Raw genomic sequence first — 10,641 nt, forward strand, 5'->3', positions numbered from 1 at the left:
CCCCCATATGCTGTAGTCTGCTATAGACTATAGTTTAGATGAAGAAGCAACATAAAAGGTTTTAGAAATGAATTTATGGAACCTATTTTACTCACCACAAAATCTGATCTTCACCCTCAGAAAACTCATGTTTCTCTTCCTCTGGTTCGGCAATCTCCTCCTCACTATCACTACAAATTAGTGCTTCACTGCCATATTGATCATAGTAAATCTGTCTTCGCCCAACAACTGATTGATCTTCAGCCATTCTCTGATTCCTGTGCTGCATGAGGCAAATTTGAGAAAACACGAGCAAAAATAAAATCTTCACATTAAGTAATAAAAGAGAAAACAACCTTAAAGTGGATCACCTAATTAAAGTGATGCAGAGATTAACACTTCTACATATAATAATTCAGAACTAAAAGAGGTCAACAGCAAAAGAAATGGATATCTAACAGTGTAGGAATGTAAATGAGTGACTCATACTAATTTTTTTTATGCCTGGATTTTTAATACATCGTTGATAAACAGGGAGCGTTCTTTTCTGTTTTGTGAAAGTTGATAACCTGGTTGTGAAAGTTAATAACCTTTAGTAATTCACAGGGGCTGAACTAATTGTTTGGTTGTGCCGAGAAAATCAAGAGAAAACTTATGACAAAATCCATATTGTTGCTTGGTTCTCCAACAAATGAAGTCAGTTATTCCCCATTGTGAGAGGGAGACGAGAAGCCAGGTCTAACCAGTTTTCTCTCAATTTTCTTCTTGTGTTTCCCTACATAACAGGTCAGACATAAACACGGATAATTTTTCCCAAAAGTAGCTATAGTTTCCTCAGGTTTTCTTCCAATCCTGCAACCAAATAATTGCATCTCCATTTTTCTCTTGATTTTCCTTTCGACATTTAATTTCATTTTTAACTGAGATTGCAATATTTGATTCTATCCACCCACCGAGAGAAAAGGCTCTTCAATATCCTGTAAACAAAGACACATGCTATATACAGGAAAAGAAATCACAGATAACCATTCAGATCAACTAAATGCAACAAAAGAGGTTTTTTGGTGGGGGGAAGAGGAAAACAAAAAAAGGGGACCATGACATACTTGTCCAAAAAGATCCAAGTTGTATAAGGTGGAATCTTCTCAATGTAAGGAACCTTTATAACTGTCGGGGATAATACTTCGTGACTGTTTATGTAATCTTTTTCCCCAGATCCATGAACAGACCCGTTGAACTTATAGAGAGGGCTGCCAATTCTAAAGGTAAGCATGTTTTTTGACCCATTCTGTTCCTGTTTAGACATCGCTGACTGCTGAAGCTGAGAAGTATGGTGCTGTAAATCCTTTCCATTCCTTTCAAGTTTTTCCTACATAGAAATTAAATAACAAAAATTAGCTAACAGAAAATTTTTCACTGAAACAGCTTATCAACAAAAAGGAAATTCTCTTTTAAAATTTTCTTTGTACAACTTGCATTCTGCATCTAAGAATAAACAAACTGCTTTCAATTGTTTGGGTCCAGAAAACCAAAATTTGAAATTCTTGGTGCTAATGCCTAACATGATTGACCTAAAATGGTGCTCAATTTTTTAAGGTTGAGGCAACAGTGTTTCATTATTGGTATGAAATTAGTAATTCATTGATGGAATGGGCAGCGGAAAGAAATAGCCTTCAGGTTTGGGCATATCCAGCTTTGTTGAATATATTTGACATTGCTGGCTGGTTTCTAATTTGACCAAGATATCCAAATACAAAGAAAAGCACAAAAACTATTAAAAAGGCATGAAACCACAAGCACATAAGACGGATGTTGGCAGTGAAGGATAAGGAATTACTCGATTAAAAAATAACTTACTTTTATGGAAGCTACTCTGGAAGCCTGGATCTGCTTTTTTAGTTGAGATATCCAAGCCGATATGTTTCCAAAAGCCTCATTTGCTTGTTCTCCTTCAGGTTCCTGGAAATACATAAGAGAAATGAGCTAACAAGTCAAAGCAAGAGAGGTGATGAACTAGATTACTAATTGAAAAGAAATGCTGAGGGGTGAGAAAAATTCACAGATTAAAATCTCATGCTCTACTTGAGTATTAACTGTCAAATAGATTGGGGCGTATAACCCCTATTTCTGCTCACTGTAATCAGAGTCAGAACAAGCTTCAATTTAAGTTAACAGCACTGATACAATTTAACTTATTGATTTTACTAAAAACTTAACGAGGTTGTTCCATATTGTACAGAAAATCTATCTTCTGTCAATTCAAGAATTAAGACAGAATTTATCTCTCTACAGACTTTAATCACCAAAACTTATTACGCACACAAACATTTTTACAGGCTTCTATAGCATATAAAATTCAATCTTCAAATCAATATGCTGAGTTCCAATTCCAAACATCCCTAATTGCCAATGAATTATGATGTTACTGGCTACCCATTAAAAAAAAAAAAAAATCTGCAGCTACTGAATTTCGTTAGTCTAGATTAAAGAACTTATCCTCTAAGCTACTGATTATAAATAAATTAAGACATCAGAACAACAATAATCCGTCGTAAGTGATCAGAAACTGGATTAAGTTTCAAATAAGGAATGATTAGAGATGTTACGGTGGCAAATTTCATGGACTGTAGTACCACTTTTTGTAATTTGAAATAATCCAACAAATGAAATGCAAGGAATAGAGGAACTCGGCATGGAGGAATAAGAGATTGGAAGCATTAAACAGTTAAGAGAGACGAACTTTGATTGTGTATGAACATTCGGTTTCCTTGGACACCATGACTGCTCTGCTTCGTATGGTCCCAACTGACGATCTGCAGAGAGAACACTGAGGGTTGTAATAACCCGCGCGAATGAGATGGATCCGCGTGGGTGTGTGTGAACTCTGTGAGAGAAATATCCTAATATATATAATACACGTGGCATCGGGATTAGCACGTTTGGGGCCACATTAAATACTACGTAATTACCAACCCACCCCTTTGTTGGATGCCTGGATACACGTTCCCATTGGTCCCCTCTTTATAGTGGAGGGTCCACGCTATCGGACAGCGTTCTCTCTCTTTTTTCCTTCCTTCACGTCGGCGTAAGGAGTAAAAACTCATATCCAATAGTCGAGTGACACGTGAAATTGTTAAATCAGGACCGTCGATCTTAATCTGTTGACGTCGCGTCAACGGATACAGGCATTCCTTTCCCCCCTCTCTCTTTTTATCTCTCGAATCTGAAACGGGGATTCGGGGAAGAGAGGGGAGTTGCAGAAATCTCTCGGCAGTCAGCTTCCCTTGGAAATTTTAGATCGATTTTCATAGTTTTTTTAATTATCGTGGTTTAATTCCTGTCTTTGTGCTTGTCAAAGAATTCAGATCATACGCTTCTGCATTTTTTTCTTGTCGGCATGGCAGAGGAGAGGTATAACCTAAAGAATCCAGCTGTGAAGAGGATTCTTCAGGAGGTGAAGGAGATGCAAGCAAACCCTTCCGATGATTTCATGAGCCTTCCACTCGAGGTAAATTATTACGCTCTGAAATTTTATACTCTTTTTTTTTTTCCTCAATCGATCATTTGCATTTTCCGTTTGGGGTTTTATGCGTGATGTAGTTTAGTTTTTTCCTTTGATATCATAATGGCGGTGTGGTTTAATTTTGTTGTGTCTCGTACCTTGATGTGGAATTCTTTCCACGCTTTCGCTGAATTATGCCATGGATCATTCTGGTTGGCTTCGCATCATGGTTTTTATAATATTTATCTGAAACCTGGAAATCTATAGTTTTAGTGAATTTTGTTTCCTAAGGTGAGTCTGGGGTCTGATAATGTCATTAGAAATGTTAGATGACCATATACAATGTATTGTCTACATCTTAGGATTTGCTAGCGCATGCATCAGATTACAATTCAGATAGTCACATTGATTCAGAGTTAACTAGGTTGAAACATTAATATTTATGCTTTGAAACATGGAAAACTTTCCAAAATATCATAAAGCAATTGTGTTTGGCAAAATGGTCAAGGTTTTCAGTTCAACATGTTTAATCTGTCACAACATTATGATGTCTGGTCAAAATATTTGGAACATGGTCAATTCCTATGATGTGCTGAAGCTTCAACTTCAGTGGTGGATGCTTGAAGATTTGGCATTTGAGTGGGATTTGCGGAATTGGAAAGTGTGGGTGTGCTGGTTCTGTGGACTGGCATTAGCATGACAGTGGCATAGGTAAGAGTGGAAAGAGAGGAGAGTAACCTAAGGTCCACCTTAAGCATTATTAATGTAAGATAGGAAGCAATTGGGTAGTAAAAAATAATGCTTCATTATTTTCATACATTTCTACACCCATTACATGCAAAGCTAACAATTTCTATCCTGAGTCTGTGACTATGATCAAAACTCCTGCAATATATTTGATTTAAAACTATTTATTCTGATTACAAATATAACCTTATTGGTCCTCTGGATTACAGTTAATTATGAGATATTTCCAAATAAATTCCTATGGCTAAGAACAATTATAACATTCCTGTTTCTGATTATTCATGGAATGCCCCTGCAATTCAATAAGGAATACTAGATATTAACTGACTGGCTGTTTTCCCAATCTAGATACTAGATGTACCATAAAAGTAAGAGCCATTGGGTTGGGCTTGGCCCCACAAGTGAGAAGCTTCTGAATAGCTTCCATAAAACCTAGCTTCGTCTTGGTCTTTTTACCACTCTTGCTGTTTGAATCAACTTCAGTAATAATTTATCCCCTTTTTTAACATTACAGGGTCTATGGTTTGCACCCAAACCCGGCCAAGGGGGTGTGGCAGCTTCTGGGATTTACTGAGGTTTTCCTTGGTAACATGGCCAGAGCCTGATTAGCAACAATCTAACTATGATGCCCACGTGTGATGTGTAGAATGCCCTTTTTCAAACAATTTAATTAATATTATTTAATCTTGCTTTTGTTTTGAATGACTGGTTTCCTCTCACTATGATGTGGAACAGCAGTAGGTCCTTATTTATTTTTATTTTATTTTCAGTTGTCACCATCAACTAGGTCACGTAGCTTCCATCATGGATTCTGTATGCATGCTTGAGATGTATCGGTAGTTGCACGTAATTTTTTCTTTGATACAAGTGAAGAAATTAACATAACACTTTCTATTAATATCTTGGTTTACATTCAGTTTCAGCGGTGGCACTGTGGTAGTCCATTTCATTAATGAACTTATTTATTTTCTTTATCGAAAATCAGCTGTTTTGAATTTGATGTGTTCAGGAAAATATATTTGAATGGCAATTTGCCATTAGGGGCCCTTGTGACACTGAATTTGAAGGAGGAATTTATCATGGACGGATCCAACTGCCAGCCGATTATCCATTCCAGCCTCCTGCATTTATGATGCTCACTGTAAGTATTTAGTTCTCTGAGCAATTTGTCTAGGTCCAACTGGCTAGCATTTTCATCTGGAATTTGAATTTTGGATTAGGTTAATGACATCTTTAAATTAATTGCATCGTCACTTGGTTTATTCATTGATTTAATATTTTTTTTTCCAGCCAAATGGCCGTTTTGAAACACAAACAAAAATTTGCTTAAGCATATCAAATCATCATCCTGAGCATTGGCAGCCGTCATGGAGTGGTAAGTTTGTTCTTTTTGGACTTAATGGTATAAATTGCTTCTACAATACCCCGGCCTTTTTAAAACTAGGTTGATAATTGCAAATATAAAAAGAAATCTTCATGCATATATGGTGAATATAACATTTACATGTGGGGAGTCATGATGCCATGCTCATAGCTGTGGAAGATTCTGTTTGAAATACTATTTCGTATAAAACTACTTTTGAGTTAATTAGGAGAACCTAACTTGTAAGTTACTCTGCTTGGTTTCTGTTTGAAAGGCCATTTTTTATAAAACTAATTTTGAGTTGATCAGGAGAATCAAACTTTTAGTAAATCTGCTTGGTTTACAAACCATGTGAGCTTGGTTGATGAAATATTGTGGTTTTTGTTTTTGTTTTTTTGTTTTGTTTTGTTTTTTTTTTTTTTTTTTGGGGGTTTTTGTTTTTTTTTTTTTTTTTTTTTCCTATATGTATTTATCAGCGAACTGGCCTATGAAGATTGCAACTAATAATTGATCTTGGTCAAATGATACTGGGAAATATTTGTGATTTATATGCATCTGCATTGCCTGGTTGTCAAGCTCAAATGAGCCAGCCATGAAAGTTCATTATTTAGTATTTAGGTCCAGGTTAGGCGTCCCTGTAATTTGCATGCTGAAGTAGGGAAAATTTGATTCAAGATGACCGGTACCTGTATTGACCTAAGATCATAGTAAGGACCAGGACCAAGCCTTACTGGAATGCATTCACAGGTCCCCCTAGCCATGTCAAGTTGTTGTTTTCATTGTTGTCTTATGATTTTTAATCAGAGGCTGTCCTTAAACATGTTGGATTTTTTCCTGTTAATTTGCATCCCAGATGATTGCCCTAATAACGCTTCTTTCACCTTTACAATTGTTTCTGGCAGTCCGGACTGCTTTGGTAGCATTGATTGCATTCATGCCAACCAACCCAGATGGTGCATTAGGCTCACTGGATTACAAGAGGGAAGAAAGACGTACATTGGCCATCAAATCTCGTGAGGCAGCTCCAAGAGTCGGGACTCCAGAACGCCAAAAAGTGATTGATGAGGTATGCTTCCAATTGAGTTCCATATCTAAATACCTGACTTCCATTCCAAGTAAAATCTCACTCAAAAAAACACTTCTTATTACACAGATTCACGAGTATATGCTAAGAAAAGCACCCCCTGTTCCCCAACTCAGCCCCCTACAGATCTCCAATGAACCCTCTACCAATGAAGTAGGGGAACCTGAAGGCACTCCACAAAATGCTGGTGTAGTTGCAGTGGGTGAAGATCCTAATCCAGAAGGAGATGGCAATCAGAGGATGGTAGAAGACGTGCGAGAAGTCCACGTGAATGCTAATACTGGGCCCTTGAGAGTCAGTTTTAGTGCGGGATTGAGGGTGTCGAGACAGGTCCCAGCTGCAGATCCCATCGAGCAAGCACAGGAGAGGGCAGAAGTGAGGGTGCAGAAAGCTTCCGATGATCGTTTGTTTACATGGGCTGCTGTTGGGCTTACCATAGCAATCGTTGTTCTTTTACTCAAGAAATTCCTAAGGTCTAGTGGATATGCCGCTGGTTACGTGGATGGGTTTAAATAGAGAGATGTGAGGATGTTTGAATGAGAGGTTGCCCAACCCTTAGAGATTGAAAGAGAAGTAGTAATTACTTTAAAAGGTAAATATGTATGGTATAATGCTATATGGTTGTTACTTATGATTTATCTATTCATATGATTTTTTACAACATACATGTTTAATGCTCCCAGGGCTTTGATACTATGTTGAAAGGTTTAACCCAAAACATTAAGGCATTAGGTGGAAAGAGCTCTTCATATATACGAAAGGCACCAAGGTTGTATTTAAACTGATATGAGACTACACCTCTATAACTCCCAATTTCTATACATTCTTTAGTCTGTAAGCCTCATAATTTCCAAGAAACCTAAAGGGTTGCAAGAATGAAAATGTATGAAATGATACCTTTTTAAGTCCCATTGGATTTTATTGCTCACTTAGGTCTAAGTTGGATTCAAATCCTTTGCAATGAGTGGCAGTAAGGATCCAACGGCTGGGAGGCTTCATGTATGCACCTTAGTTGTTGGATCTTCACTGTTGTTCACTTCTTCCCTGCAAAAGATTTTTATGCGTCAAAGTTTCAGCAAAAAAATAAGATCGATATTAAAGGAAAAATTACTATTACCCGCTCTAGTTTTGAAGAGGCTTCCTAGATCACCATGGACAATTGATTAAGCAATTCCCAATTCTTTCGTTGGATAGAAGAGGTGGTTTTCAACCCTTTTTTTTAAGTCTAATCTTGACATGTGACAATTCTGCTTGATCCAAAACGTGCTACCTAGAAAGACGAGGGGTTGATGGCCATTTGAATCATAGGCCGCTCACACAGGAATAAAATAGGGTGGAAGAAAATAAAAATATTTTCTAAGAGTGGATTGGTTATCAGGTCAATTCCTCACGTTCATAGTCAGGTTACAAAAAAATCATAGATTTCTTGTGAAACAAACAATAATGTTTGATTACTTCTGAGAAAAGCTTTGTGATCTGGGAAATAATACAAGAGAATATTACAGTTTTTGCTGACCAAAGAATACCCCAAAAAAGAAAGAAAGAAAGAACGAAATATTGAAAATCAAGAACTAGTTAAGGTCTGCTAGTTTAGACAGGGTTTAAAAACCCAGTTTACGGATCCGAATTGGTCAGGATCCGAGAGAAATCGACCAGAAACCTTAGCTTCCATACAGGGATTGACCAAGACATTTCGGCCAGAATTGGGATCAGATCAACCATAGGTTTAGACCTTGCTATCATCATCACCGTCGGAGCTACCGGAACTTCTTCGAAGGCCTCTGCAGAAAAAGAGGTTGACTATCCAAAGGAGGCTCCTGATCAGCCTCACCAAGGCAATCGTTGCTATGAGGTAATAGAGCCAGCAATTAACAAGATCAGCCATCTCCACACGCATCCACAGCTCTCGTTTGACCTCAAGGATGACCACCAATGCCTCCACCTCGTTCCTCAAACCCAACCACCACAACCCACCAAAGCTAGCAGCCATAGCCGCCCTCTCCACCCACCTTTCCTCCCTCACAACCCCAAACACTGTATCATCCACCACCGGTCTCACAATGGTTCTCGTCCAGTGAAGCGTCGTCTCGTGCAACCCAATAAATAACACAACCCGACTCACCAGGTTCTTGCTATCACCTTTACCAATCACATTCAAGTCAACGGTCCAAAGCCCAGAAGCCATAGTCCCTTCAATGCCCAATACAACACAGATATGGAAGGTGCAGAGGAAAATCCAAGCAGCGCAGATGTAAGCTTTGGATGTGGTCTTGCTCTTGCTGTTGCTGTGTAAGGTGAAATCAAAGTGACCCATCAAAGTCCGGAGAAGAGAGGTGACACTGATGGCAGAAACAAGGAGATGAAGCAGGTTTGTGTTGGTGTAAAGGAAGGAAACTGGGAGGAAGGAGGAAAGTGGTAGAGATGTGAAGGAGAGGATGTAATAGCCATTAGCTAGCCTAGCTAAAAGGAGGAAGGCAAGTGGGAGGATGAGGCTGAGAAGGGAGATGGTGATGATGTAGAAGGATTCTCTTAGAAATGGTGTCTGCAAGTACTGCAATAGCTGCTGCCTTCTTTCGTTCCATGTCTCGCAACCCATTTAGCCTCAGCTATTGCTGATTGAAATCTTGAACAAGAGACCCTAAAAACTAGAACTCTCAAATCTGAATTCCCTTGTTTGGCAAAGTAAAAACCAAAGTACACATATATGATGCAAAACCTGTAATCTATGATTGCATTTCGTGCAGGTTACGAACATAGGGTGTGGTAGCCACGATCGACCATTGACAGTTGACATAGGCCATCCATGATGGGTTGGAAAATAATCCTCTGTTTTTAAAACAGAGGATTTTGATCCTGATGGGTTAGGATGTCAATTTTTAAAAAAAAATTTTTTTGGTAGAAGGTTAGGATGTCAATTAGCTGATACATATTATTTGCATAAAAGACCAAGTCTTAAGTAGTTCTTTTATTATTTTTTTGCCATGGCCTGCAGGTCTCTCCAACTCCCAAGTCAGGGGTGAAGAATTGGATTCTCCTCAGTCCTGGTCTCCTCCAGGCTGTCCTTAGTTCTTACAATTTCTGTGTTCTTCGGAGGCAACTACCTACTTAAAAAAATAGGTTGGGAGAATAAACATGTAACCTAGAAACTTAATTAATAACATTTCCCTTCCAACTTTGGTTCCTGCTGTTAATTCTATCGAACTTTGTCACCAAACTAACAAACTTTTTATGTGCATGGGAACCACCTCCACCAGTTGGCTTCTTAGGTGAAGCTCCCTTGTTATTGCCTTCTAGTCTTTGAGAGGCAGTGGAAAAGTATTCATATTGGTGTTTTTTTTATGTGCCTGCGTCCTCGGTCATCTTCAGTCATGCACCGGCCGGTTTTCCATCACAGGCTAAACGCGTATAAGCAAGCCAGTCACTGGCAAGAAACTATATTTATCCAGAAATGCTACTCAAACGTGCGATAGTCAATGGGGCAAGGACTATTCTACAGGAAACTAATCATTTCTAAGCTCTTCGGTGCCTTCTTGTGGATGGTGGCAGCGACCATTGTCGAACAGCCTTTACGCATCTCCATGAAAAACATGCAATCACTGATTACTATAATAATAGGCGTGCTCCACACTTGCAGACCACTGTTATATATTGAGAGAAAGTTCAGATGCAGGGACAGCTGTAATCAAAATCAACGTCTGGAAACCTATCATCGGGAGAACCTGCATCTCCTTCAAGATCTCCATGCATAGGGAGATGCAGGACTTGTGGGTGAGAGAGTTGGCAGGAAGAAGGTAATGAAAATGTTTATTTTACAGAGAAGAAATAAGATTACATTCAGTTCATAGAAGATTCCATTTCTTAGATTGAATTTTTGTGGTTTGTTTCACACTAACATTGAAACGGTTACCATAGTCTACCTGCTTCACCACCCATCTTCAGTGCCTAGATAACCACCCCCCCCCCCCT

The 10,641-nt window shown here is 38.6% G+C and overlaps 3 protein-coding genes across 6 annotated transcripts in view; 1 reads left to right on the top strand and 2 right to left on the bottom strand.

Moving 5' to 3' along the window:
- Positions 1–2,842, bottom strand: part of LOC122090550 (histone-lysine N-methyltransferase EZ3) — a 16,675-nt gene extending 13,833 nt beyond the window's left edge. For 2 of the 3 annotated variants that reach the window (XM_042660190.1, XM_042660189.1), the window contains exons 1-4: positions 2,720–2,842; positions 1,837–1,938; positions 1,086–1,348; positions 96–257 (exon numbers count right to left, since the gene is read on the bottom strand). In XM_042660190.1, the coding sequence (XP_042516124.1) occupies positions 96–257; positions 1,086–1,348; positions 1,837–1,938; positions 2,720–2,758 (566 nt within the window). In that variant the 5' untranslated portion in view covers positions 2,759–2,842. Of the gene's footprint in view, positions 1–95; positions 263–1,085; positions 1,349–1,836; positions 1,939–2,719 lie in introns of those variants that run through there. The other variant, XM_042660191.1, reaches the window with a different exon arrangement.
- A 340-nt stretch (positions 2,843–3,182) lies between these two features.
- LOC122090581 (ubiquitin-conjugating enzyme E2 32-like) lies at positions 3,183–7,584 on the top strand. Of its 2 annotated transcripts, XR_006143678.1 has the most exons (6): positions 3,183–3,487; positions 5,238–5,369; positions 5,519–5,603; positions 6,494–6,657; positions 6,745–7,267; positions 7,359–7,584. XR_006143678.1 is itself a non-coding variant. In XM_042660222.1 (5 exons), the coding sequence occupies exons 1-5, from the start codon at positions 3,377–3,379 to the stop codon at positions 7,189–7,191; spliced, it is 939 nt and encodes a 312-aa protein (XP_042516156.1). In that variant the 5' UTR covers positions 3,183–3,376; the 3' UTR covers positions 7,192–7,336. The 2 variants fall into 2 exon arrangements, 1 of the variants encoding a protein (XP_042516156.1); XM_042660222.1 differs by lacking the exon at positions 7,359–7,584 and having other exon boundaries at positions 6,745–7,336.
- Positions 7,585–8,232: 648 nt separating this feature from the next.
- Positions 8,233–9,499, bottom strand: LOC122090582. The gene has a single exon (XM_042660223.1). The coding sequence runs from the start codon at positions 9,269–9,271 to the stop codon at positions 8,402–8,404; it is 870 nt and encodes a 289-aa protein (XP_042516157.1). The 5' UTR covers positions 9,272–9,499; the 3' UTR covers positions 8,233–8,401.
- Between the last annotated feature and the right edge of the window lie 1,142 nt (positions 9,500–10,641).

The sequence above is a fragment of the Macadamia integrifolia genome, chromosome 10, assembly GCF_013358625.1.
Source record: "Macadamia integrifolia cultivar HAES 741 chromosome 10, SCU_Mint_v3, whole genome shotgun sequence".
Classification (NCBI taxonomy): domain Eukaryota; kingdom Viridiplantae; phylum Streptophyta; class Magnoliopsida; order Proteales; family Proteaceae; genus Macadamia; species Macadamia integrifolia.